The 24,514-nt window shown below is 50.1% G+C and overlaps 10 protein-coding genes across 10 annotated transcripts; 4 read left to right on the forward strand and 6 right to left on the reverse strand.

Annotated features, from left to right (window-relative positions):
- Positions 1 to 116: 116 nt before the first annotated feature.
- On the forward strand, positions 117 to 1,588 carry BT62DRAFT_462437 (alpha/beta-hydrolase). Its single transcript, XM_043181001.1, has 4 exons — positions 117 to 292; positions 351 to 623; positions 677 to 787; positions 842 to 1,588. Exons 1-4 carry the CDS (start codon positions 244 to 246, stop codon positions 1,486 to 1,488), a joined length of 1,080 nt encoding a protein of 359 aa, XP_043035472.1. The 5' UTR covers positions 117 to 243; the 3' UTR covers positions 1,489 to 1,588.
- BT62DRAFT_462564 (uncharacterized protein) lies at positions 1,510 to 2,598 on the reverse strand. Its single transcript, XM_043181002.1, has 2 exons — positions 2,281 to 2,598; positions 1,510 to 2,231 (listed from the first exon to the last, which is right to left on the reverse strand). The coding sequence occupies exons 1-2, from the start codon at positions 2,287 to 2,289 to the stop codon at positions 1,689 to 1,691; spliced, it is 552 nt and encodes a 183-aa protein (XP_043035473.1). The 5' UTR covers positions 2,290 to 2,598; the 3' UTR covers positions 1,510 to 1,688.
- Positions 2,522 to 3,712, reverse strand: BT62DRAFT_462279 (uncharacterized protein). Its single transcript, XM_043181000.1, has 2 exons — positions 3,224 to 3,712; positions 2,522 to 3,168 (listed from the first exon to the last, which is right to left on the reverse strand). Exons 1-2 carry the CDS (start codon positions 3,542 to 3,544, stop codon positions 2,908 to 2,910), a joined length of 582 nt encoding a protein of 193 aa, XP_043035474.1. The 5' UTR covers positions 3,545 to 3,712; the 3' UTR covers positions 2,522 to 2,907.
- A 496-nt stretch (positions 3,713 to 4,208) lies between these two features.
- BT62DRAFT_462277 (uncharacterized protein) lies at positions 4,209 to 5,098 on the reverse strand. Its single transcript, XM_043180999.1, has 2 exons — positions 5,015 to 5,098; positions 4,209 to 4,963 (listed from the first exon to the last, which is right to left on the reverse strand). Exon 2 carries the CDS (start codon positions 4,959 to 4,961, stop codon positions 4,362 to 4,364), a length of 600 nt encoding a protein of 199 aa, XP_043035475.1. The 5' UTR covers positions 4,962 to 4,963; positions 5,015 to 5,098; the 3' UTR covers positions 4,209 to 4,361.
- On the reverse strand, positions 5,099 to 6,785 carry BT62DRAFT_462276 (alpha/beta-hydrolase). The gene is made up of 5 exons (XM_043180998.1): positions 6,709 to 6,785; positions 6,362 to 6,656; positions 6,057 to 6,311; positions 5,890 to 6,000; positions 5,099 to 5,832 (listed from the first exon to the last, which is right to left on the reverse strand). Exons 2-5 carry the CDS (start codon positions 6,432 to 6,434, stop codon positions 5,186 to 5,188), a joined length of 1,086 nt encoding a protein of 361 aa, XP_043035476.1. The 5' UTR covers positions 6,435 to 6,656; positions 6,709 to 6,785; the 3' UTR covers positions 5,099 to 5,185.
- A 398-nt stretch (positions 6,786 to 7,183) lies between these two features.
- On the forward strand, positions 7,184 to 7,913 carry BT62DRAFT_936630 (uncharacterized protein). Its single transcript, XM_043187161.1, has 2 exons — positions 7,184 to 7,463; positions 7,510 to 7,913. The coding sequence occupies exon 1, from the start codon at positions 7,195 to 7,197 to the stop codon at positions 7,426 to 7,428; it is 234 nt and encodes a 77-aa protein (XP_043035477.1). The 5' UTR covers positions 7,184 to 7,194; the 3' UTR covers positions 7,429 to 7,463; positions 7,510 to 7,913.
- A 1,354-nt stretch (positions 7,914 to 9,267) lies between these two features.
- On the reverse strand, positions 9,268 to 10,453 carry BT62DRAFT_996900 (uncharacterized protein). The gene is made up of 4 exons (XM_043190615.1): positions 10,435 to 10,453; positions 10,273 to 10,382; positions 10,144 to 10,215; positions 9,268 to 10,081 (listed from the first exon to the last, which is right to left on the reverse strand). Exons 1-4 carry the CDS (start codon positions 10,438 to 10,440, stop codon positions 9,484 to 9,486), a joined length of 786 nt encoding a protein of 261 aa, XP_043035478.1. The 5' UTR covers positions 10,441 to 10,453; the 3' UTR covers positions 9,268 to 9,483.
- Positions 10,454 to 13,352: 2,899 nt separating this feature from the next.
- BT62DRAFT_1041892 (uncharacterized protein) lies at positions 13,353 to 14,315 on the forward strand (the record flags this gene model as incomplete). The annotated part of the gene is made up of 1 exon (XM_043178438.1): positions 13,353 to 14,315. One exon carries the CDS (start codon positions 13,353 to 13,355, stop codon positions 14,313 to 14,315), a length of 963 nt encoding a protein of 320 aa, XP_043035479.1.
- A 50-nt stretch (positions 14,316 to 14,365) lies between these two features.
- Positions 14,366 to 14,673, forward strand: BT62DRAFT_1011018 (uncharacterized protein; the record flags this gene model as incomplete). The annotated part of the gene is made up of 2 exons (XM_043177718.1): positions 14,366 to 14,473; positions 14,551 to 14,673. The coding sequence occupies 2 exons, from the start codon at positions 14,366 to 14,368 to the stop codon at positions 14,671 to 14,673; spliced, it is 231 nt and encodes a 76-aa protein (XP_043035480.1).
- A 1,084-nt stretch (positions 14,674 to 15,757) lies between these two features.
- On the reverse strand, positions 15,758 to 16,327 carry BT62DRAFT_1011019 (uncharacterized protein; the record flags this gene model as incomplete). Its single annotated transcript, XM_043177719.1, has 3 exons — positions 15,758 to 16,029; positions 16,088 to 16,099; positions 16,156 to 16,327. The coding sequence occupies 3 exons, from the start codon at positions 16,325 to 16,327 to the stop codon at positions 15,758 to 15,760; spliced, it is 456 nt and encodes a 151-aa protein (XP_043035481.1).
- Positions 16,328 to 24,514: the final 8,187 nt, after the last annotated feature.

The raw sequence follows: 24,514 nt of genomic DNA on the forward strand, positions 1-24,514 counted from the left end.
TCCAGAGTCCGTGACGACCAATGGAAAGACTCTGGTAATCAGGGTCTGAGTTCAGACGCCACACGGCTGATATCTTTATGTTCCGCAGGAAGCAGGTGGCACTCTTTTTTAACGAGCAATTCCATTTTAAGCTCCGGGACAGGTGGTATGTAAGTTTGAGTTCGGACCCGCGATCGCATTCAGTTTCTCCAGACATAAGACAGGAAGAATGGTTTTTTCACCCTCGGAACGAACGAACTCTTCATGTCCTGGCTTGTATCTGCGAGCATTTGCCTTTCATTGACTTTTCTTCGTAAGTGTTCTCACCCTATATATCCGGGAAATTTGATCCAACTACGCATGCGATGTAGCCTTCTACGTCCTGAAGAGATTCATTTGCTCTTTTGTCAATCGCGAGCATTCGAAGGATTGGAAAGATGTATGCCAAGTAGCCGTCTTCCGTTTCGCCGGAGATTGCTTCACTTTCGGACGTATGAAATGCAAGTCGACGCAGGAGAATTACATGCAGTGGACGAGGTTAACGGCAATGCCCTATACTGTCGATGCAGTGCCTGGTATAGACGATACTAAGATCTTATGGATTGGCCCAAAGCGCCTGAAAAATGTTCTATTCTATTGCCATGGTGAGTGTCCCTTCACATGCTATTATCGATTATAGCCACTCACACTGTACAAGGCGGCGGCTACATGATAAGCGCCCTTCATGCACAAATGACCTTCTACCGCTACCTCCAACTTGAACTTGAAAGGCGCGGTGTTCATGTGGGCGTAGCAATGATAACATACAGTAAGCTTCCCATCCACGATTGGTCCCGTGTCTTGCTTTAACAACGAGACGCAGAATTGCTGCCGGAGCATCAGTTCCCTACTCAATTACGCCAAGCTAGAGGTGCCCTCGACTTTCTCATACAGGCGGGCGTGCATCCTCGCAACATTATGCTTGTCGGAGAATCGGCCGGAGCTAATCTTGTCATGCAAACACTGTCCCATATTCTCCACCATCTTCCGTCGGTACAGCCCCTTCAACTTCCCACCAGCCAGATTTTCCGAGGCGCGTTGCTCATATCTCCCTGGGTGTCAATGAAGGCCGACTCTATTTCACCATGGCCGCTGCTGCACGCCAAGTTCAAATACGACATCCTTTCCTCTCGTATTGTACGCCTCATATGCACTGAGGTGGTGAGAGATATTCCAGAAATCGATATCAAGTTCGTAGATCCTGTTGAGGCACCCAAAACTTGGTTCGACGGTTTAGATAATCTGGTTGAGAGGATTCTCATAACTTACGGCGCATTCGAAGGGTTTGCCCCGGGTATCCAACTTCTATATGAGAAGTATCTAAAGCCGTATCACGAGGACGTGATAACTTTACAGCAGAGGGATGGCGTTCATGGTGACCCGATCTTGAAGTTCATTTGGAAACAAGAGGACCTGGGAGATATGGTACCGGTGATCGTAGACTGGGTCGCGGAATTATTTATGAACTAACAACACGCAAGGGCAATGGCGTTATATCGTCTGTAGGATCATATCTGTACTTTTTAGTTTTATCGAAGCGGTAGTCCATACTGTATGTTGTACCATGTGAAATGTGGAAGATCCCAACAGGTCCATTCCATGATGGCTCGGTTGCATCAGCTTGTACCCCAGAAAAAAGAGAGGGTAAAAAAAAGCTTCATCTCTGATCGTCAGATCTCGGTTCCCAGCTCCGGTTCAAAGTGGACAACCCAGGAATAGCCATAAAACTCAACGGCTAAGCCTTCTTCCTCGAGTTCCGCAAGCGTCTTCAGCATTTCCGATGGTCTCGAAGAAGATGGCGCACAAAGCGTCAAGGACCTCATCCGAGCTCCATCACCACGATCCCGTAACAAGCCCCATCTCGACCGGACCATTCTCAAAAAAGCCTCCCGATAAAAAGAAACTTTGAACGACCGCTCAAGGACCCTCTGTGAGCCCAGGGAGCAACTGTCGACCCGTAGTGTTAAATCATTAACGTGCGGAGCAAGACACGTTACGCCATCAAATAGAAGAGTGTCATATACGTCTGTGGCTCCAACCACGTCAACTTGGAGGAATGCCATAGTCGATGTAGTCGCACAGATCTCCAGGATTGATGACAGGGACGAATGTTGGAGTGGCGAAATCTCAAGTAGGAGGGATCCAGCGGACAGTGGCTCTGGGATGAAAGTTTCGATATCCAAGTCCAGCTCAGTTGGCGTCATGGCATTTACCTTCGTCCCTTCAGTCCTGAGATGCCGCAACGCTAGAAGACGTATATACCTCAGCCATGGCACGTCAGTGTACAGAGACAGTCAGCAGAGTCGGGCATGTCACATTAGTCCGTCGGCTGGAACTTGATGAAAGACTAACGGACGTCTCACCCAAAGCTCTGCTTCTACAGCCTCTGGAAGATCCTTGAAGAGCGAGGTATATTCATCCACAAGATAAAGACCTCCAGAAAACCTCCTCAACTGCAAACGGATAGGAGATATTCCGATTGCGTCGAGACGGACATCGTTCAAAAGTGGCATAGAGGGGAACTGCCTTCCAACCAGGAAGGCAAAAGGACATCTCAAGCATACGCAACCGACTATAATGGGAAGCAAGGCACCAAAGGATGACGGTGACATCATCGGAAGAGCTGACGCTGCAAGATAATTGGGTTTGCTTTGACCGCTCGAGATACGTTTGAAGTAGCTCCGTGGGGAAAGGACCGTATCGTCGATGTATATATATACTCGTCCAGAGTGTGGACATTGACAGAGCAACATTGCGCCATGTACATCAAGCATGGCTTACAACCCATGGGCATCCAGGTCATCAACAGAGAGCCCGGTTGCTGCAAAGTTAAAAGATCTCGGCCAGTATCTCATCAGGGAGAGTCCATATTGGAGCCACCACACATTTCTAGTGCTCTAACTGACCCTCCTTCTGCTCTCGCACTCGACGGAGATTGGAGAGCAATGAACGCAAGCGACGAATGTGTTGATTGAGAACGGCGATATCTTCCTCCATGTCGAGAATATTAATATGAACGCATTGTCGTCCCGTGGAAGATAGCGAGACACGATGGAGGTCGATACTTGAGGCTCTCAGTCGGTGCGGTTGGTCTGGGGTTCGAAAATGCCGCAGGTTAGACATGCTAACAACATAGGAAGAAACAGTTAACTGTAAAGCATCCAGTAAATAGCCAGACATGAGCAGAATAAAAGGCTTTCCTTACCGTTAAGCTGGAATTTGACCCAAAAGAGAACGGACCGGCCCGGAAACTGCCAAAACGACCCCCCCGCATACTGAAACAGAAAGCAAATGTCATACTTATTGCCATCCAGTTTGATATAGTGTAAAACCGATAATCATTCTCTTCTCGGTCTCGTTCCCTTCGCCGAGCCGGGCGAAATCGCGTAACCCAGGAATATCCATGACCAAACCTTCCTGCTGCAGTTCTGCAAGCCTCTCCAAGGTTTCTGTCGGCCTCGATGCATCCTGAATCGAACACGATCCCGCGGCAGGCCACACCTCTTCTGAACCAAGGAATCTCCATGGAAAGAAGCACGAAAACGACCAGTCAACACCTCCCCCATCCACCTCAAAGAAGGAAGTACCATCTTGGGAGTGCTAAATCATCGATATTCGGAGCAAGGTACGTTACGCTACCAAAAGCCAAAGCATCCCATACGCGTCTGGGTCCAGCCACGTCAACTCGAAGAGACAGTGTTGTCACATGTTCCTAATATCGACGGATAAGGATGAATAGGGAGAGGCGGGATCTCAAGCAGGAGAGTTTCCAGCGGACACTGTGACTCTCGGAGAAAAACATCAACATCCGAGCCCACGTCATAAAAGATGACCTGAACTTTATCCTTCTTCCCTTCAATCCTTCAATGTTGCAATCTCGGAAGACGGATAAACTTCAAGCCCGTCATGTTCGCGTACAACCACAGTCGAGAGAGTCGAGTATGCCATAACAGTCCACAGGCTGGAACTGGAGGGGAAAAAATAGGCTCTGTCGGACACCACATCCAAAGCTCAAGCTCGACAAGCTCCAAAAGCATCTTTGAAGAGCAAGATATAGTCTTCAATGTGAAAAATTTCTCCCGCAAACCTCGTCAGTTGCCTCAGTGTCAGGCCGATATGATCCCTTCGAGATAGACGTCACCCAAGACGTTTGCATAAAGAAATGCTTTGATAGGACAAGCAAGAGCCTGACCGATGACGTCTATAACTACCTCCGGATCCAGGTCTTAAGATAACCCCTACTGTGTTCTCGCCCTGAACCGATAGACGGTGTACAGTCAGCTTAGGAAGGTTTGCCACCAACCCGGAAAGAACCTTCAATCCGGGAAGGCAGAGGTTCAACTCTAGAGAATGCAATCGAAAGTGGTAGGAAGCAAGGCATTCGAGGATGTCATCGATATTGTTAGGAGAATGATGCTGACAGATAATGGAATCTCCTTTGAACGAGCGAGATACGTTTGGAGCAGCTGCGTGGCGAAAGGATCGTGTCGACCTCTCGTCGTATCATCGATGTATACCCGCGACCAAGTTGCCGCCGTCGATAGAGCAACGTTTCGCCAAAGACGGCACACATGGTTCAGAACCCACGGCATGCCATGACGGGTGTCCAGACCATCACTATTGTCATCGTCTGCTGCGAGAGTGATGATTTCGGCGATTATCTCCGCAGGCAGAGACCATATTGGCGACATGGCTGAACCTTCGATGTTCCAGCTGAGATTCCTTCCTCTTCCGTTCTCGATGGAGGTTGGCAAGACATGCACGCAAACAGCAGATTTGCTGATCAAGGGACCGTAATGTCTTTCTCCAAATCGATGAATGTCCGTTTGATGATCAGCAGACGACGGTGCCACAGGTTGATTGGGCATGATGTTAAGGGTCGCATGATCACTCTTCTGATTGGAGAGGTCGAGAAAGCCGCATGTTGGGCAGGCAGATAGCATTGCTTTGAACCAAATGATTAACTGTAATATGAGACATTGAAAAATTTGCGAACTATTGACATAACCAGAACCCTACCAGACAGCCGAAAGTTCAGATTGCAGATGTTGAGGACGTCGAGTCACTGGCACTGAGGTATAAGGATAAGAAACAAAGGAAGAATTTTTGTTTTCCTCTTTTATTCTTGCCATCGGCACTCTCCGGATAGCCACAATTCCGCCGAGTCTCAAGGCGCGGCACTGAAGGTAGAAGCAAACCATTCTACGATCCTCTTCTCGCCCGGATCCTTCTTCCAAGCAAAATCCAGGATGGGCTCAATATGTAGCCGATTCTCCTGCTCCAGAAACTCGATGTTCTCATGCACCGGGAGGAGATACTTCTCGTGCAGCTTCTTGATCCCTTGCAAAATACATTCCAACTCGCCACACGAGATCAAGACCCTCCCCACGAGCCCATCCAATCCCGCGAACCAATTCTCAGGTCCTTCGAGGGGATCCAAAAACGCGATCTCGGAATCGGGAACATCTTTGACGATGGTTTCGCACGCAGGGCGACCTATCTTCGCAGAGATGACATCATATTTGTACCGAACTCTCATTGCACCCAGGTCGCATTGTGAGTCGCTCTTCATTGACACCCAAGGGGATATGAGACATAGCCCACGGAACCGCGCATTGTGTGGGAGGCCGAAAGGCGGTTCGACGGAGGGGTGACGATGAAGAATGTGCGATAGCAATGACAGCGTGAGATTGCCTCCAGCGGAATCCCCGGACATAACGATATTCTCGGGGAGTACACCGGCTGCTAGAAGGAACTGTAGGGCTTCTCGGGCTTCCCGGAGTGGAATAGGAAACGGATTCTCCGGCAACAGCTCTGCATATGAACGCCGTCAGAAATGATCCAGAATCCTCTCAGACGAACGGATCTTACTATAAGCCAAAATCACTACCCCAACAAAGATGCCGCGCTTCTCGAGCTCTAATTGCAAGTGTCTACAAAAAGCCATATGGGTACCGGTACAGCCAACTTGGTACGCCCCGCCTAAAATCCAACGTCAGCGCCACTTCGACGCGGCAACAAGTGAACAAGATGCACACCGTGGCAGTAGAACAAAACCTTATCCAAACGCCTGGGTCCAATCCACAACAAGTTCGCGCCATCAGGAAGTTCATCTACCACTGGAGTCATATTAACTGACTTAATCCATTTCATATACGCGTCGATAGAGGACGGCGTCTTGAAGCCATGGTCGACTAGATATCGAACCGCTGCACCAAAGCATACTCTCTTCCACTCCCGTGAACGTTCAGCATTGAAGAACGAAGCACATAGTCGCTTTAGAACGTAAAGCCCTGTCAGACAATGCATCAGTAAAGATAATTAAACAGTAATAGCTACTCACACAAAAAGACCATCGCAACCGTCTTTGGAATCCTCGTTATCATGGTGGTGACAGAGAAAGGGCTTGGTCCCATTTAATTTTTCAACGTGGGACCTTATCATCGGCACAGCTTAAGGTTCATGATGCCGATGTAATGGTCAGCCCGCTGAGGTGATTGATCGTTCCAGTCCGCTGCTTTGGGCTCAGGCGCCGACGGACGACAAAATCACTCGAAACGGGAGCAGTTGGTGGAGATATAGGATTCGGATACACCCAACGTCGATAGGTCAATCGCAGTAGCAACACGCAGTCGCTCCTGAAAAAATACGTTTTCAGCTTGAGAAGGAGCAATACAAGGATAAACTTACAAAACTGCACTAGTATAATTGATTCCACATCCTCATCAGGAACGACGATTCGCTTTGAACCGCACGGCCACATATCGAAGTGGATGAGAATGAAACAAAATTTTATCGGACCTTGATTCACTAGGCCACGGATACGAACCAAGAGAACATGCCTGTCCACAAGAGATAAATTCTTGACCGATGGGAAAGCGAATGTAGAGCAAGAGTGTGTAAGCTTGATCGAAACAAAACAGCTCAGGCAAGAGAAATAAACAGACGACGGAGATACTTACTAATGGCCCAGATCAAGGCAAATCTGAATCTTGGACCAACAACCGCCCACACTCTCAATGTCCTCGGAGCCGCGATCCTTGAACCTGAAACGTTGCGCAGGTGTAGGTCTAAAAATTGCGTCGTGACGGTCCATGAGCCCGAAATGCCGGATCCTTGATAAACAAGAGTCAGCAAACCGTGCCTGGGAAAAATTAATTGCATACCTCCACGAGCATGCCCACAGCCACTAGCCAAGGTACAATGATTGTCGTAACCACCGGCCAACCACCTACATCCAACCTTCGGATGTCTACCCCTGAGCCCAATCCACCCGATGAACGGCCGTGGATTGAACAGCGTCCTGCGATTCCCGTACCAAAAAGCCCACTTCCAGCGTTAGCGGATCTACTAGTAGTTAACAAAAAGAGGGAAGGGATTGGTGCGAGGACGAAGGGAGCAAGGGGATGACGAAAAATGTAGTCGATGATGAAACTTTGCAGAACGTGCGTTTTATGCTTTGAAGATTTCGATTAGTAACTCCGTGGTCAGTTTGGAAACCAGGTGGAATCATACAACCTAGCCGCAGTTTTGGATCAGAGGCAGTTGTAGATAAACGAGAAATACTCACCGGTAGCATCATCGACACGATCAAGTCAGTGACCCTCGAGCGACTCGTATGCATCATAACAGGCTTTCGCAAAAGTTTCCGGCCATGATCCTCGCCAACAAACCGGTTAATGAAGTAGGGAACAATTCGTCTGTCCTGCCAATTATCCAAATATGAAAAACAAACACTACCGCAAAAACGAAACCGCCATACCCATTACTGCTTCAACTTCCTGATCTCTTATTTCTGGTCGGTTGACCGGCATCGGTCACCATGCCTTCAGTCTGCTCTTGACATATATCCCAGTACTGCGTTCGAGGGAGTATGTGATGTGCCTAGAACTTCATCTGCTGATACAGAACGATTGGTCTTGTCATCATCGAGGAATCGCGCTGAGACCCTGCTTGTATTTAGGACCGAGAACGAACATGAAGGGAAGATTCTCACCGTTATACACCATCCCTTCGGAACATGGAGTGAGCATCCGACAAAACTGCGATAAAGTCTTCAATGTGCCCCGTAGACGCGTAGCCGGATCACTTCAAGTCCGGTCCACATGATGGAGATCTGAACTTCCGTTTCCTGCTACGGTTGTTGAAATTCTGGGCCTGCTCCCAAAAAGGACCTCCTTTCGTCGGTATAAAGTACAACCCTTCAAAGAGCAGGCAGCAAGCTCGTCGACTCGTTGGACCGGTTGATACCATCGTCGAGTGTGTGCATCGTGTTCATGCTGAAAGATATCGCGAGCTTGTTCGAATTAGGGCGCAGTTACCGAGCTCGCGGTCGAAGAAACACGCATCATATTACCTTCGAGACGGCGTCATGATGGCAGCAGTACAAGAATAAAACAAGAAACAAGAAGTACGTGAACCAAAATGGTAATTCCCCTTTAGGATCAGAGCCACGAGACCAGACGATGCAAGCTTCGGTGCTAGCCGTCCTGGTTCTGTCGAGTCCCCCGCCAGTTGATGGCATCCTCATCATGTTTTTCTCTTCCACCAGAACATGAATCGCTGGGTAAAACCGATATATTGTGCACTTTGCTGTTTAGTCGCTTTTTCAGCCTATCTTTACTTCCTCGTCTTCAAGTTCGACCTGTGCGAAGACAGCAACGGGCTATGATTTATCAAAATGGATGGCGGAGTGAAAGAAATAAGTAATCTGGCTGTACGCCGGAGGAAAAAAATATCCCATTAACAAGGATTATAGGCTGCGCATTACAGGCTGGAATGAGAGAAGGCAAATTCTCGAAGCCCTCGGATCTTTGACAGTTTTTTTGTCCATATTTATTTACTCTGTGAGCTACTTGGGATACCTTGTATAGCCGCTGTTCACTGTCCAGTGTTAAAGACTTTTTCCCCCGAAAATTTATTGCGTTACACGACCGTTAAGGGCAGCGTTGGTTCCACCACTTTACTTACCTGTAGATCAGCAGGTACTCCGCCGAAGATATTGATTCGCTACATTTCCATGACTCGGATCTTGGAACCATATCGCGCCACGGATCCCTTTATAAGGTTCATCATTGACAGTTTGAAACGCCCATCTGAGCTACGTATTTGTCGTGGAAAATTTGTAGCTCCTTCGCTTCACCGAAAGATGCAAACCAGCTCAATCAGTTATTTACGCAAATGACAATTTTAAATGAAATACCCGGCTTGTTTCTGGGAATACAGTCCATTCAGATAACTAAGTAGCCTAAGGATACAAAAGAACGTAACACGCTAGGCAATACTGGTGTACATTTCACATAACAAGGCAACAAGTCAAAGAGCAATGCAGAAAAAGCGATAATAACGGTATACAGTAACAGTGTGAGAGCGATAGCGAGGGCATAGCAAATAAATATGGAAAGGGAATACACAGCAAGAAAACATTTTTTTACAAAAAAAAACTGCGGATAATGATTCAGTTCATCAATACGGCCCATAACGATGATAGTATGAGGAGAAGAGTCTTGGATGCATTACGGGGGCTGTGAGGGGGGCGGTTGAGTGGTGATCACGGCGATCGATGTTGATGGGAGGGAGACGGTAGTCTTCGGGGATGACGAGGAAGCATTCCGGAGGGGGAGAGGATGAGGCAGCACGATCCACGGCTGGAGCAGGTGCTTCTGGGATGGGTGCAGGCAGAAGCCTCGGTGCTAGGATCGGCGTCGCAGGCGTAGACATCGCAGAGGTAGGTGTGGCTAGATCAGCAGCAGGTGTAGACGTGGCCGGAGTGCTTGGAGGCGAGGGGGGGGCTTGTTTCTCGGTACGGTGCACCAAGGACTGATACAAAGTGTATTGCGTGTAGGTCAATGGCACATCGCCATAGAAGGCGATGAAATCGGCGGTAGTGTGAATCTCCGGGGTGGGCGAAGACGAAGAAGCAGGGGTGGTAGATACTTTCTTGCTCTTCCGTTTCCTCTTGCGAGGGTTGCGCTTGTGACCGGTCTCATGTCGATGTCGCGTCAGGGTCGCGTCGCTGGGAGCTGCGAACCCACAAGTTCCACAGTGGAGTGTTTCTCCAGTACTAGGTACATAGACGATCAGTCAGTCATAACGCTTTGATGCTGATAATGACAGAGGACACACTGGGCGCTACGAATATGGCTCATGACATTCGACTTCTGCACACTGCTGGTCCCGCACCGGCAAAAGTAAGACCTTGTGGATTGTGGCTTAGTGGCCGTATTCCAGGTTTTGTCACTGAAAGTTACTTACTTCGACAGCCTTTCCGTCTCGGATGCATGTTTGGCTAGCCTATGCCTTTCAAGATCATGTTGTCTACTCAGATCGCCCTCGCACTCGCAGCATTGGTGAGATTGACCATCCTTGTTGAGAGTAGTCAGGTCCGTTGTCCGAAACAAAGCGCTGAGCACTTACAGGCATGGAGGCAATCGTGGTATGGGAGTAAGGAAGGAAAGGTAAATGGGTAGGAGTCAAAGGCGAAGAAGCCTTTATTCAAGAAGGGGGACGGCTGTGGCGGAACTCGAATTTGTCAAGGCCCATGTTCAAAATCGGAATTGGATTTTAAAAAAGAACGAGCATCATCGAGACCGTTAGCACGCAAAAGCCAGTGGTTGACGTGAAGGGGGAACTGAAATAACGTCAAACCATGCACAAGGGCTCTGACGGTTGCAAGGCTATCACAAACCTTGATTAACAGCGCAAGGTACTCGATTTTGAACGAGCTCCGAGACCTTAGAAAAGAGGCGTCGACTCAGAGTAAAGGGTGTCAACGGCTATCACCATCGAGCGCCTCAGATATGTGGTCTATGAAGCCTGAGCATCGCTCGTCCTCCTACCAGGAACATAGCCTGACGAACCAAACTGAGCTACGATTTCTCGGGTGCAATATCCAATCCGCCAATTCGAGCGGACAATGCTAAACTCTAAGAAATGAAACGCTCTCAAATTCGGCTTGTTTGTTCCTCGAGAAAGGATTCACCAGCCTCCTGTTGTACCTTGACCCAGTATGAGCTCAGGTTAACCTCCGCTGGGGGTACATCAAATGATCTTTGGATTCGTCTCCGCTTCCAGAAATACGATGCGATCAAGATCAAGTGGCATCCAGGTTCGTGCTCATGTCATCGATAGGTGTAATTTAAGGCCGAGGCTTCGGCGGTGAAGAAGGCGGCTTCGATTCAGGGAGACGACTGGCAAACGCTGGGTAGGCAGATCACCGAATCTTCAGCAACAAAACCTTCGACTGCAAAGGGCACGAGATGGACAGTGGAAATTATCAGGGGATTTCCGTATATCATGGAGCAGGCAGATCACTACCTTGCTTTGAACGGCCAAACTAAGCCTTAAGGACTGTGACCAGATACGCTATCTTCGACCGCAGTCGATTAAAAAAACCCATTAGGACGTAGCCACACGGGTCCCTGTCATGTGAGAGCGTGTTAACAGCTGTTAACAGCCATAAAGTCAAATCAGTCTGAGAATCAGTGGGAAAAAAATGAGTGCCGTTAGGCGCTGCAGGGCTACGGGCGGCGACCTTCGGGATCATAGCAGGAACAAATAACGCGTTATTTGATGTCCTGTCTGTTGCCAAATTGGATGGCACTGCCACCCCGTTCAATCTTTCGAAGGCTCTCTTTCCAATCGTCAAGATTGCATTGGTTTATTATGCTGAAAAATGCCTTCAAATTTTCGGCCATTTTCTTTCTTAATAACCTGTTACTCTGCCCGAACTGTGTGGTTCTGAAGCACTGATTCGGACTTTTTGCGGGCCGCGCCAAGGTCAGCGACATGGCGGCGCGACTAGCGTTACGCGTTACTTATAAACTTTTAATGCGCATGTGTGTTATTATGCTGTCAAAACATTATCGAAATCAAGTTGATGATGGTTAGGAGTCCAACTCTTCAAACTGGTCCAGGACCCAGAAACAACTGGAACTGCGGCGCCTCTTGAAGGGAAATTCGTAGCCTTGTCATAGCCGGGCCCCCTGATATCCAGACACGTCTGAGCGGACGTTATACCCACAGGCCCAACCTCCTTTCCTACAAAATAATTCAACAGCGAGCTGCACATGATACGACGGTATTTTCTTTGGTTTCCGAAATAATTTTATCATCAGTGGCGTATCAGCTATCTTAGATTGATATTACGCCAGCATTAAGCCAACGAGGAGCAACGAAAGTAAGTGAATGCTCACTTTCTACCAGCGTTTCAATTATATATATTGTCGATAACGCTAAGCACCACCTCGCTTCCAAAAAATTATATTCAGCCAGTATATTCCCGGCCGCAGATATTTGGTGAGGTAACACGTTGGCAACACGCGGTTCTTGTCTTTTCCTTATCAAATGTGTAACCAACGAATTGGTTCAGTTCTGACACGTTGTTCTGGAAATGGTGTGTCAGTCAGAGTTCGATCTGGCGCCGCGGGGTCAATCTGGGTAGCTTGAACAGTTCACAGAAGCTCCCGAGTGTCTGCGCGTCACATCTATGGGCCTCGCCGCGTGAACTCTAACGTTTTCGTATAAAAATTTCCCGTGATCGGTCCGAGTCACCGAAACTCGAATTCCGTCCGACGGGAGTCAAGCTTCAAGAATCTCAGCTCAAGACATGACTTGTCTGTGTCGTTACTGGGATGGCGATATGACAGCATATATGTGCAAGACAACTGCCTTGTTCAGGGAGTGTTAAAGACATTGGACTATTTTCCTTTTTTCCCCATATAATATTATATTTGAACAAGATATTTCACTCGTGTTCGTTTTTAAAGGTGTAGAACAATAGATCACGCCACAGGCAGTGCGATGAAGTGGAAAATGGCTGGTCCGATCCACTGGTATAACATTTCCACTGAGGTTATAATAGCCCGGGAACTCGTTCCATGGTGTGGCCTTGCGGCCTTCTCTCAAGGCGGGCAGGTGTTTGTCAAAGTCCAAATGCGACACAGCCCATGCGTTGAGCCCTGGCCGAACTAGAATTCCGTCACCGCGTCACCCCTTCCCATATTGGGTCCCATGCATCTTTTATTTTCGCGAACGAACGCCCATTTTCTTCACGCTCTATCCCTTTCGTCTTTGGGCTAGAATTTCTCTTTAGCGGCATGAACGTGTGTATTTTCCTTAACGTTCTCTTGGTCGTCACGACGGCAATTTACTTCCACGACTAACCTTCGTTCCCTGGTCAGGGTAAACACTACACTCAGGAAGGTTGCTCTGGCTCGTCCAATCGCACAATTAAACAAGAGGACTATGAGTAGGTACCAATCGCCACGATTTCTTGATCTACGTTGAAGCCTTTCTTTCGATCAGTGCCCAAATTTATCAACGACTAGCCCAACATGACCCAAATTTGCGTCCGGATCTCTTGTGGTCCAGTTGGAGGTAAGCTTTGCTTTATGGCCACTTCATTCATTGGATACATCCCAACACTCCCTGGAAGCCCTCACGAGACCGACCATCGATACAACCGCCCAGCGGACTCTACTGCCTCAAGATCAACGGCCATCGCTCCCCATGGGCACATCTCCCACCAGCACAATCGAAATGAGACCCCCAGCCCTGGCGGTGACCAGCCATGGCGCAAAAAAACTTCCCCGCCCACTGCCGCCTACAGCACCAACCAGGATGGTCAGGGTGTGGGCTACGCCACCATAAACTACAGTGCAACCATGTCGACATCTGGGTCTCTTCCGCGTCCAGCAGTTATGCCACCCCGCCCAAGGATGCTCTTCGCCTCGACAACCACCATTAGCCTCTTCACTCAGTCACAGTCGCCTCAGAGTCGTTTAAACGCACGCCCAAGTGACGAAGCCATGCCTTTTACCTCTGGCCTTCCTCATGTCATCGATGGACCCAGCAACTATCAGTTGAGCCCCATTGACCCTCAGCGGCAATTCCCCCACCATCACGATCCCGAGATTTATAAGGCGTCAACGCCTGCTGGGCCAGTCCGTTCGACTCGCCAAGAGCGCCGCTCCGCACCCTACAGAGACCACGAAGGGCCAATCGCCAGCAGCAGCTCTCACAGTTTCGCCATCGACGCAGCTCGTCCCGGCCATCCAGGATCGCATACATCCCCGCCTACTCAGAGGAGCGCCCATTCCACTACCCTCTCTGGCGTCCTACAGACGCCCATCGAATTCGACGTACGCTTTCATCAGGCCAACTGTCCTTCCTGGAGGATCGGCAGCACTAACTATCCTCACCCCAAGGGGGACGTTGAACCCCTGACCCAAAGGCATCGCAAACCCGCTGGAGGAAAGAAGGGAAAGCGCAAAGCGGGGGAGGGTAGCAGCAGCTGATTCGGGTTCACGCCCACCGACAGCTCCAGGGGTCGCCAGATCCAACGACAATGCCGCTGGTAGTTCCCATGCTTAACGATCCGCAGCCTCTTGCGGCGTTTGGGTCGCTGGCGCAATCTCATGAGACATTGACCAGCGCAAAGGCAACTTTTTTATCGGTATGCTGCGTTCCCAATACTACAGCGGCTCTCATCTTCGTCGCGGACTAAGTATTTCAGCTTTCACTTTTTTTTAGCTTTTCTCACGCTCTGACGCTATAAAATTCTCCTTCTCCCTTGCTTTCCTCGTTGCTGTCCTTGAGCCTGCTTTCCCAGTTCAATTCAATATCGTGCTATCTTTGCGTCTTCGTTTCTACTAAAAACGCTCAGTACCTGATTGTATTCCTATCCCGCAGATTAGTATCGTCGAGTCAAGTCCTGTATGATCTTTCACATTGCATATTTTTTCTACTCTGGATTCTAAAGGAACCGGATTCGTTACGAAATCTTGTGGTTGACGGATAAGATCCTTTCAAAAGATGAGCAGATAAATTAAACCCGACCAACCAATCGTTAGCACCATGAACGTGGATGGTTCTCACCGGCAATTTTTTTAATTGTCAAGTATAGAAATGGAAGAACGGATCCGAAGTACGATAAAGAACGAAATGGCGTTGCGTAATTAGTATTGACTTTGCCATGCTCCAGATAATACTGGATTTCAATTAGGATTCCGGAAATCCGGATGCGACTACCAAGATCCCACTCCAAAATAGGTGGAGAAGCCGTGTCACCATCCGGACAAAGTCTGTGATGAAAAAAGTGCTATGTCGTGTTTCATCCGGACAAAATCAGCCAAATTTCGCACTGGCTCGTGGGCTTCTTTTTTTGTCCGGACGTCAGCGCACAAGTCAAGACGATGCCGTGTCATGGTCATAGTCTGGACTTCATAGATGCGACTTGGTGCCCAAACTCGGTGACAACGCTGGTTAGCCTTCCTCATGGTGACCCAGCAGTTGACCGCAACTTTTCCACCCATTTTAGATCAAAACAGGCGGAGATGCCGTGGCAGTCATCCGAATAAATCCTAGGAGATTTGGAAGCCGGGTGTTATCCGGACAAAACCGATACATTTTTCAGTTTCATGTCCGGAATTTTTTTCGCCAAATTTTGGGCTTCGTGACATGGCCTCCCCACCTATTTGGGGGGGACCCTGGTCGGTTGAGTAAATTTGTATCCCCATTTCGGATTGGCCTGTCACTCAGCACTCCATTTTTGTCAATTGTAGATATCGAGAATCCCATTTCCTTTAGTAAATAGGTCTTCACACGATACATCTACATTGTGACCATTGTGACAGCTGTAGTAGTAATCAATTTTACATAGTTTACAGTCAAAGTGAATAGTATAAACACTCTGTGCGTAAACTACTTTCCACGCCGACTTCATTTACCAAATTCCAGCTTAGCTCGTCACCCCGTTCTCCTCAACTTGAACGGTCGCGCCAGCCTGGCGGTGTTCGGCGCCAATAAATTGTGGTCTAGGAGCGATCCTCGGCAGCCACGAGTCTGAGATGCCCCATCCCTGACGATCTGTTAAATTTGGCTTCATCCGGGACAACCGGACCACGCTCCCAACGTCTATCGGATGCTCAAATTTCCATAAGACATAATTTCCCCACTGGAATCCATTCAACTGGTGTTCATTGTTCAGTACTGACCATCGCTCTTGTAGGACTAGGCAGTCTAATCCGACCCCCTTACTTTGTGATTATTTACATAAAATGCCGCTCACAGCTGTCCGCAGCTACAACGACCCTGAGAAGTACCGATGGGTGGTCCGTCTCACAGGCACGAACTGACAGTAAGCGCCCTGAGCAACCGCCAGTACCAATTGACCGGGGCAGCATGTTTTCCGTGTGTCTAGATTCCCGCCACCATCAGAGATGCGACATCGGACCTCGTTGGACCCAAAAAACCGGCTACGTCCTTTGTCGGACAGGGAATCAGTGGTGATTGCTATCAATCGGGACATATTTGCGGAAAAGATAATCTCCCGGGCAGCGAAAAGGAGGGCGGGCTGGGTGAAGTATTATGTGGGTCAGATACGCTCCGATCACAGGCGAGTCCATCATGATGTTTGACATAAACAAAACGAGGGGCCTGGTACCGAGTCTCACAACCGCTACTTTTCTGTTTGCCTATCGCTACTATCACTGCGCCTTTATCCAAAAGGGGAACTGAACGCCTCGTTTGCTAATACGTATATTCGCGGTGGATAAGACCCATTCACATCGTCACTACTGTTAGGCCCAAGCGTCACGTGCAGTTAATCACGTGATAAACGATTGCACCTCGCACTTCGGGTGATCAATCGAGTCCACGAGTCTGACTACCTGCGGTGTGTCACAAGGCTGTAGGAAGCAGCTCGAGAGTAGAATGGTATGAATAAACTTTAGCTCGAGGCTGGGGTGTACCAGCGAGAGCTACCGGTCTTAAATACTGTACAGGTAATGCTAATAATACAACTACTTATTGTGTCGGTCTGTGTCCATGGTGCCCGTTGTCCTTGGGCATCGTTGTTGTACATAAAAGGGTCATTGTGTGTTAGCGAGCATTCCGGTATCTAGGCGGTTCGGTTGTGCTTACTAAGCCCTTCTCACGGTTTCGTGCTAAGCGTAAATAGGAGTAAAAAGGAAAGAAAAAAGGGAAAATCGTAACATTACCCCCTCGTTTAAGACCATCGTCCCGATGGTTTAATTAAGGGAAAGCTCATAATCATGTATGGCTGTGTCCGCGTTCATGTATTTTTCGTTAACCCACTGGTTAGATTCTGGGCCGTAACCCTTCCAGCTGACGAGGTAATCGACCGTTGTCGTCATACCGCCTCCCTTTGCTTTGACGCGCCGGAGTTTGTGATCCAGGACTTGGTCGATTTCGAAGTGTTCTTCGTCGTCAATTAAGTCTGGTGGTGGGGGAGGTGGTCGTTCCTGGTTAGGAAATGCTGGTGCTATGTACGGGTTTAATAGGGTTTCGTTGAAGACGTCGTGAATTTTCCAGGTAGCTGGTAAGCGTAATTTATATGCGCTTGGTCCGACGGCTTTGATGACTGTGAACGGTCCCGTTCGTTTGTCATCAAGTTTCTTTTTTGGTCGTGGTAGGTGGAGGTTTGTCGTGTCCAACCATACTTTGTCGTTTGGTTGATATACGCGACCCGGCCGTCGGTGTTTGTCGTAGCTTCTTTTCATTGATGCTGCGGCCTTTTCCAGCGCTGTTTTTGTCTCATTATGAATCTTTTCCATGTCGGCTGCGAAGTTTGATGAAGCGGGTGTTGTGGTTCGGACGCGAGTGGTATGTGTGACGTGTGGGTGATATCCGTGGTTCACGAAGAATGGCGTTTTCCCCGTAGCGGAATGTATCCGGTTGTTATGTTGAAAGGCTGCCAGTGCAAGCCATTCCGTCCAGTCATCCTGTCGATAGTTGATGAAGAGTCGTAGATACTTTTCGATCTCTTGATTTACGCGTTCTGTTTGCCCATCTGTTTGGGGGTGATAGGTGGTAGACGCGTTTTGTTTGATGTTTAGGATGCGGTATAAGTCGGTTATGAACTTTGAGACGAATTGAGGCCCCCTATCTGAGATGATAACTTGGGGCATCCCATGCTTGGCATACACTTCGTCTCGGAGGATTTTGGCCCACCCTTCGGAGTTTAATTCCGTGGAGCATGGGATTGGGATAATTGCCTTGGAGAATCGATCCACGATTACAAGTATTGCGTCATACCCATTGCATTCGGGTAGTCCAGTGATCATGTCGACCGAAATGTGTGTCCAAGGGGCCGATGGTACTTCGTTAGGATGTAACGGTGCTGCTCGAGCTTGTGTGGACGACTTCCCTCATTGACAGGCTTCGCAGGCCTTTACGTATGCTGTTATATCGTTTCCTAGTTTCGGCCACCAGTACTCTCGGAGTACGAGCTCCTTGGTCTTGGCGATACCCGGGTGTCCTGCTGTTATGTGGTCATGGCAGGTGGCGATAATTTCGCCGTGTAGTTGATGGTCCCAGGGAACGTAGATGCGTCCGTCATAATGGATTAATCCATCCCTTTTTGTCATTCCCCGCTCATGGTTTAGTGAGGGAGCCACCCTTTGGTCCCATTTGTGACTGTCTCGTGTCGCGCTTTTGATCCGTTCATGGATCTCCTCTTCTGTCGGCATTATCATGGCTCGGAAATGTTCCGGCCTTAGCAGTGTTACTCCCATGTTGTCCGCTCCCCCTTGATCATGGTCTGCTCGTCGGCTCAGTAAGTCGGCTTTCTTGTTGGCTGTTCCTGCCTTATGATGCAGGGTGTACTGATATTGACTGAGCTCAGTTACCCAATGTGCTTGTCGTCGATTGAGTTTCTGTGGCTGTCGGAAGTAACGTAGGTTCTGGTGATCTGTCCAGACTTCGAACGTTTCTTCGGCGCCAATAAGGTAGTGTCGCCACTCTTCAAGGGCGAGCATAATAGCAAGCAATTCCTTGTCGTAGATTTCGTAGTTTCGTTCTGTTGTGGTTAAAGCCTTGGAGAGGAACGCGACGGGCCGCCACTTCCCGTCCTGTTCTTGGGAGAGGACGGCTCCTATTGCTCCCTCACTGGAGTCAGCTTCCACTCGGAACTTCCCTTCTTGGGTGGGAATGGCTAATATCACGTCTTCCGCCAGTCGTCGTTTAAGGTTATGGAAGGCGGTCTGCTGAGAGTCCCCATTGCCAGGGAGCATTGCCCGTTAGCTGTGTCATTGGGCGGACGATTTTGCTATAGTCGCGGATGAATCGTCGATAAAAGTTCGTGAATCCAAGGAATGATTGTAACTCCTTTTTCTTGGTGGGTTCCGGCCATTCGGCGACCCCTGCTACTTTTATCGGGTCCATTCAGATGCTTCCTTCGCTGATGATTACACCAAGGTACTCCGTTTCCAACACCTCGAACTCGCACTTTTCTGCTTTAAGGAATAGTTTATGTTTCCTCATCAGGGCCAGTACCTCTCGTACTAGTTCTCGGTGTTCCGCCTTCGTTTTTGACATAATTAGAATGTCATCGAGGTAAATTGTTACCTTTCTGGTGGAGATGAGGTTTTTAAAGATGTCGTTCATCATCCATTGAAAGGTGGCGGGGGAGTTCGTGAGTCCGAAGAACATTACTGTTGGCTCGAACAGTCCCCGATTGGTGCGGAAGGCGGCCTTCCATTCGTCCCCCTCCTTGATCCGGACGTTATTATATCCCCATCGTACATCGAGTTTGGTATAATATTTGGCGCCCCGAAGCTTGTCCATTAGTTCTGAGATTAGGGGTAATGGATAACGGTTTTTAATGGTCATCTCATTAAGCTTCCGATAGTCTTGGACGGGCCGGAGCTTTCCATCCTTCTTTTTGACAAAGAAGAAGGGAGAGGCCATGGGAGATTTCGAGGGGCGGATCCTTCCGGTGGATAGGTTCTCTTCCAGGAATTTGTCTAGTTCCTGCTGCTCCTGGTAACCGAGGGGATAGGTTTTACAGTCCAAGTTGGCGTTGGCATTAGGGATTAGCTCGATAGCATGGTCCCAGGGCTTTGGGGGAGGTAACTCGTCGAAACTCTCCTTCTCAAAGAGATCCCTATAGTCTCGTGCCCACTCGGGTACCATTTCCTCAAACGTCTTCTCGTCCCTTCCTTGATTTGCTTTGGCGGCCATATCATTGGCATGGTGAATGGCTCGTATGTGGATCTCCTTCTGGAGGTCCACTGCAAGTATCGTTTCCCCATCCTCCATCTCCTCATCCCACCGGTCCTCCGGATCTTCGTCTGGTAATTCGAACGGGATCTTCCTGCATCTGCACCTGGCGAAGGTGATCCGACCGGTTTTCCAATTGATCAGTGGGTTGTGGCGGATCAGCCAGTCGTGACCGAGGAAGAGTTCTTTGGTGCCTAGGTCGGTTACTGCCAAGTCGATCCGTTCGGAGTGGTCTCCAATGGTCAACCTGAGTTCGACGAATTCTGTGATAGAACCGGCCTGGTTCTTTGTTCCGTCGGCATTATAGACTGGTATTGGTGTGGCTGTCGCCCTTGTGGGTAGATGGTGTTGTTCGACGAAGGCTCGATTAATCGAGCTCCCTGTGCAACCACTGTCGATTAGGGCGGTCACTTGATGTATGGCGCGGGAAGTCAGCACCTCAATCTGTCCTTTCGTGGTTAGATCTCGTCCAGGGGTCTTTGCCCGTAAGATGTATTTTTTGGGCCCCCGGAGTTCGTCCAACCATTCAAGGGCCCGATTGCGTTCGGATTTTCTGATCCCTTCGATCAGATCGTCTACCACTTCTTCGGCCCTAGTCCGATGGATCCAGTTTCGAAGTACGGCTATCGCCGTGGCTTCGTCCTTGGCATCCCTGATGGCCCTCCATGTCCATTCCGTATCGAATGGTTTGAGCCATGTGGTAGGACTCTCTGTCCTTGTTCAGCCTATAGGCGTTTGAGTTCCTTTTTGCGATTCATTGGTGTGTTTGGTGAATGACTGGGGTATATTCGAATGCGTAGTAGGCGACATGGATGTAACTACAGGAGCACTATCAGTCCGACTAGCGGCTGTCACTGACACACCATTAGGTCCTTTGGCCAGCCCAGTGGAATCGCTCACTGGCTGGCCCCGTCTTTTACTTCCTCAATCTTGGTCTCCTTCCCAAGGTCCTCTTCTTCCTTTTGGAGCTCGGCGATCTGTGCCCGTATGTCTTCTCGGGTTCTTTTCTTCTTCGGGCAGTCCTTTGCCATGTGCCCCTTCTGCCCGCAATTGAAACACTTTCCTTCCTTCTTTAGGCGATCGATGTCCATTGGCTTCCCGGTCCCGGTGTAAGTCGTGCCGGTTCCGGTTTTCTGTGCGCTATATGTCGAGGTGGTGGCGGACGAGGGGCCCGGGGATTTTCCGGCAGTTTGCCCCGACTTGTTCGGGGTTGGCGGGGCTGGCTTCTTGGAATATTCCTGCAGCGTCGTCGCCTCCGCTTTCTGCCTTTGTCGCTCCTTGTACATCTCAACGATCCTTTCCTTCCATTCATCGTAGCCGACGGGCATCAGCATCTTGACACCCATCGCTGAGATCATTGTGAGGTACGAGGAGGGGACCCCTCGTTTGAGCGCCTCTACCATCCTTCCGTCGTTCGCGGTATCCTCTCTGATGCCGGCGAGTTTCGCGAGGCGTTCTAGCTCGTCGAAGTAGTCCGTCGCCGCCTTATCTCCCATTTTGTATTCCTTGATCTTCTGTTTGTGAACTTCTTGTACTGCAGGATCAATGAATTTGTCGTTTAGCATCCGCTTGAATACCGGCCATGAGGGATATCGGTAATGCTCCCTGGTGGCGGATCGGAAGTTCGGGGAGATAAGAATCCACCATGTTTTGGCCTTGTCTTCCAAGTATGAGGTAGCAAACGCGACCTTGTTCATGTCGGTGCCGATGTAACCAATGTAGACCTCGAAGTATTGCTCGCAGTCTACCAGGAAGCGGTCGATGTCGTCTGAAGCCCCCTTGAAGGGGCGGGGCTTTCGGAGAAGATCGGGGTGGCACTGCAGGACTTGGGCATTATGAGGTAGCGCCCCCATCGGGTTGGGCCATTCGTCGAATGGTGGCTGTTTCCATTCTCTTGGTGGTCCTGGAAATGAGTGAAGCGACTGGTCGTCAGCGACCGGGCTCTCTTTTGGGGCTTCGACGCGAACAATGACCCCATCCCGCACTGTAAATCCGAGGCGAACCGCTTCGGGGTCATCTCGGATGGGTTCTTTTCCGCTTGACTCCGCCTGGTCCGGGGGTGGCTGTCCCCCAAGGAGTCGGCTTCCTTTGCCGACCCAGGGATTTTGCGTTTCGGCGAGGTGCCAAGCCGGCCGTGTTCGGGTTCGGACGAGCCGTGAAGCCGTGCTTCGGATTGATGGACTATCATCAGTCCGAGCTCGGATCGAGGGGGCCGTGTATATGGCTCGTTTCGGCACGACGGGTGGGGTTCGTGGTAGTGGTTGAATGTTGGTCTGTGGTTGAAATGGGGGCATCGGCCCGAGCGGGTCCTCGGGATGCCGGCGCCCATATTCCTTCCAGGCGTATTCCGTCGCGGCATACTGTAAAATCCTTTTCTTTTCCATTGAATCTGCGTACCGATATTCAAGTCCGAGGGAGGTAGCCAACCAACGGGCGTCTCCCCATAAAAAGAGCATCCCTTGCTCGTACAACTCCTTGTATTCTCCCTGTCTGCTCCTTTCAATTTCTTCCCTTAATGCTTCTTCATCTGGTCGTTGTCCTGCGTATGTCATGAAATGTTGAGGATTAAAGGGGCCTTCCTCGCCGTCCTCGCTGTCCTCGCTGTCCCCGCTGTCCTCGCTGTCCCCCTCGAGGAGGGAGGCGGCGAGCTGGTCGGAGGTGAGAGGTTTGAGTCGTAGCGTTGCTGGGGAGCCCCCCGGTGTGACTGGGTCCTGCTTCTCCTTCGGCGATGGGGCGGACTGGTACAGGTGGGACTCCATAGTACCTTGTTCCTCCTGCCGTTCTCGCTCTCTCCAATTCCTCGCTATAGAGGCCGAAGTTTCAGTAGAACTCTGGAAGGAGGAACTGGTGGGCGACCCGACTTCCCAGGAATCGTCGGAGGGCGAGGTCGGAGACGTGGGCGTTGTCAGGTACCCGGAGCCCGTAGGCATCGAGTATGGAGTCGACGTCGGACGCGATGGTGTCTGTTCGGCTGGGGTATTGTAAGTCGGGAGGGGGAGGTCCTCCTCCCCTCCTGATTGCTTCGCTTCTTGTGACTGGGCTTCCTGGCCCTGTCCAGGGGTCGTCGTCGGAGCCTGGCTCTCTGAAAGGGGACTCGGTCCCTGGGGACCGGAGTCCGTACTGTGCGGGGGAAGCGGAGCCCATCCTTTCTGCCTCTTCTCGTCGTCTCTGGGCTCGTCCTTGTCAGTCATACTCGGCTTCCTCATACTCCTGCTGAGCTTGTGCCCGTGCATACTCAGCGAGCTCTTCTCGAGCTCGCTCCTCTTCTGCTCTACGCTGCTGGGCCTGCTGCTGCTGTCATAGTGCGTCGTTGTAGTCAAATGGGACGGTGAGGTCCCAATCTGGGAATACCCTTCAGATAATCCTGTCCCTCGCGATTCTCCCCCTTGCGCTGGCAGTGCCAATCTCTGGCTCACTACCGACATGGAGGTGTCGGATCGGATCCCCGGCCGCTGTGATGGCAATCTCAACGTTGGCGTAGTCAGGGTGTATGTTTCTTCCGTGGGGGTTCTCAACCCCCAGCCTGCTAATGGACGCACTGGAGCCGGAGTTTGGCTCGGTAGGTTCGTAGAGGGAGTCCCGGGGCGAGTGGGGGGTAGTCCTGATTCTCGAAGCCACCCGAGAGGCATCACGGGAGTCCCGAGCATGGTCTCCAATCCCTGGGGTGCGAGAGGCGGTGGAAGGGCCATCGGGGGCTGGAGGGAGGTCGTGGGGGATCTCCTGGGTGACCTGGGGGACCGTCGTGGTCCATGGGTTTCGGAACCCTGTGAGGTTATGGTCCCGGTTTCTACTGTCAGGTCGTCGAGGAGGGTATCGGTGTCCTTCTTCTTCTTGAGGGCTCCCCGTATCCTGGCGGCTATGCCCGGCTTCTGATACGGGAAACTCCTCCGGCTGGAAGGTCGTTCTGGCGGAGGGGGGGATGTCATGGAAAGGGAGATCCGGGGTTACGTTTTGGAGGATATGCTGAATTTGTTGAAATGCTTGGTAGTGCCTGACAATCCAAGCGGTAATTGATTGTCGCCCTCGGCAACAAGTGATGATGGCAAGAAGGCTGAGTAGCGTTCCAATGATGGAAGCTATAAGGTCAAAGAAGTCGTGATTGAGGTCGCAGGTTGTAACTGGAGTCATTCGGTTTCTCAGCACAATTGGGCTTGAGAAAGGGAAGGAGGAAGCCTCGAGCTAATTGTTAGGCCCAAGCGTCACGTGCAGTTAATCACGTGATAAACGATTGCACCTCGCACTTCGGGTGATCAATCGAGTCCACGAGTCTGACTACCTGCGGTGTGTCACAAGGCTGTAGGAAGCAGCTCGAGAGTAGAATGGTATGAATAAACTTTAGCTCGAGGCTGGGGTGTACCAGCGAGAGCTACCGGTCTTAAATACTGTACAGGTAATGCTAATAATACAACTACTTATTGTGTCGGTCTGTGTCCATGGTGCCCGTTGTCCTTGGGCATCGTTGTTGTACATAAAA

This window comes from Guyanagaster necrorhizus, assembly GCF_019112545.1.
Source record: "Guyanagaster necrorhizus MCA 3950 unplaced genomic scaffold BT62scaffold_33, whole genome shotgun sequence".
Classification (NCBI taxonomy): domain Eukaryota; kingdom Fungi; phylum Basidiomycota; class Agaricomycetes; order Agaricales; family Physalacriaceae; genus Guyanagaster; species Guyanagaster necrorhizus.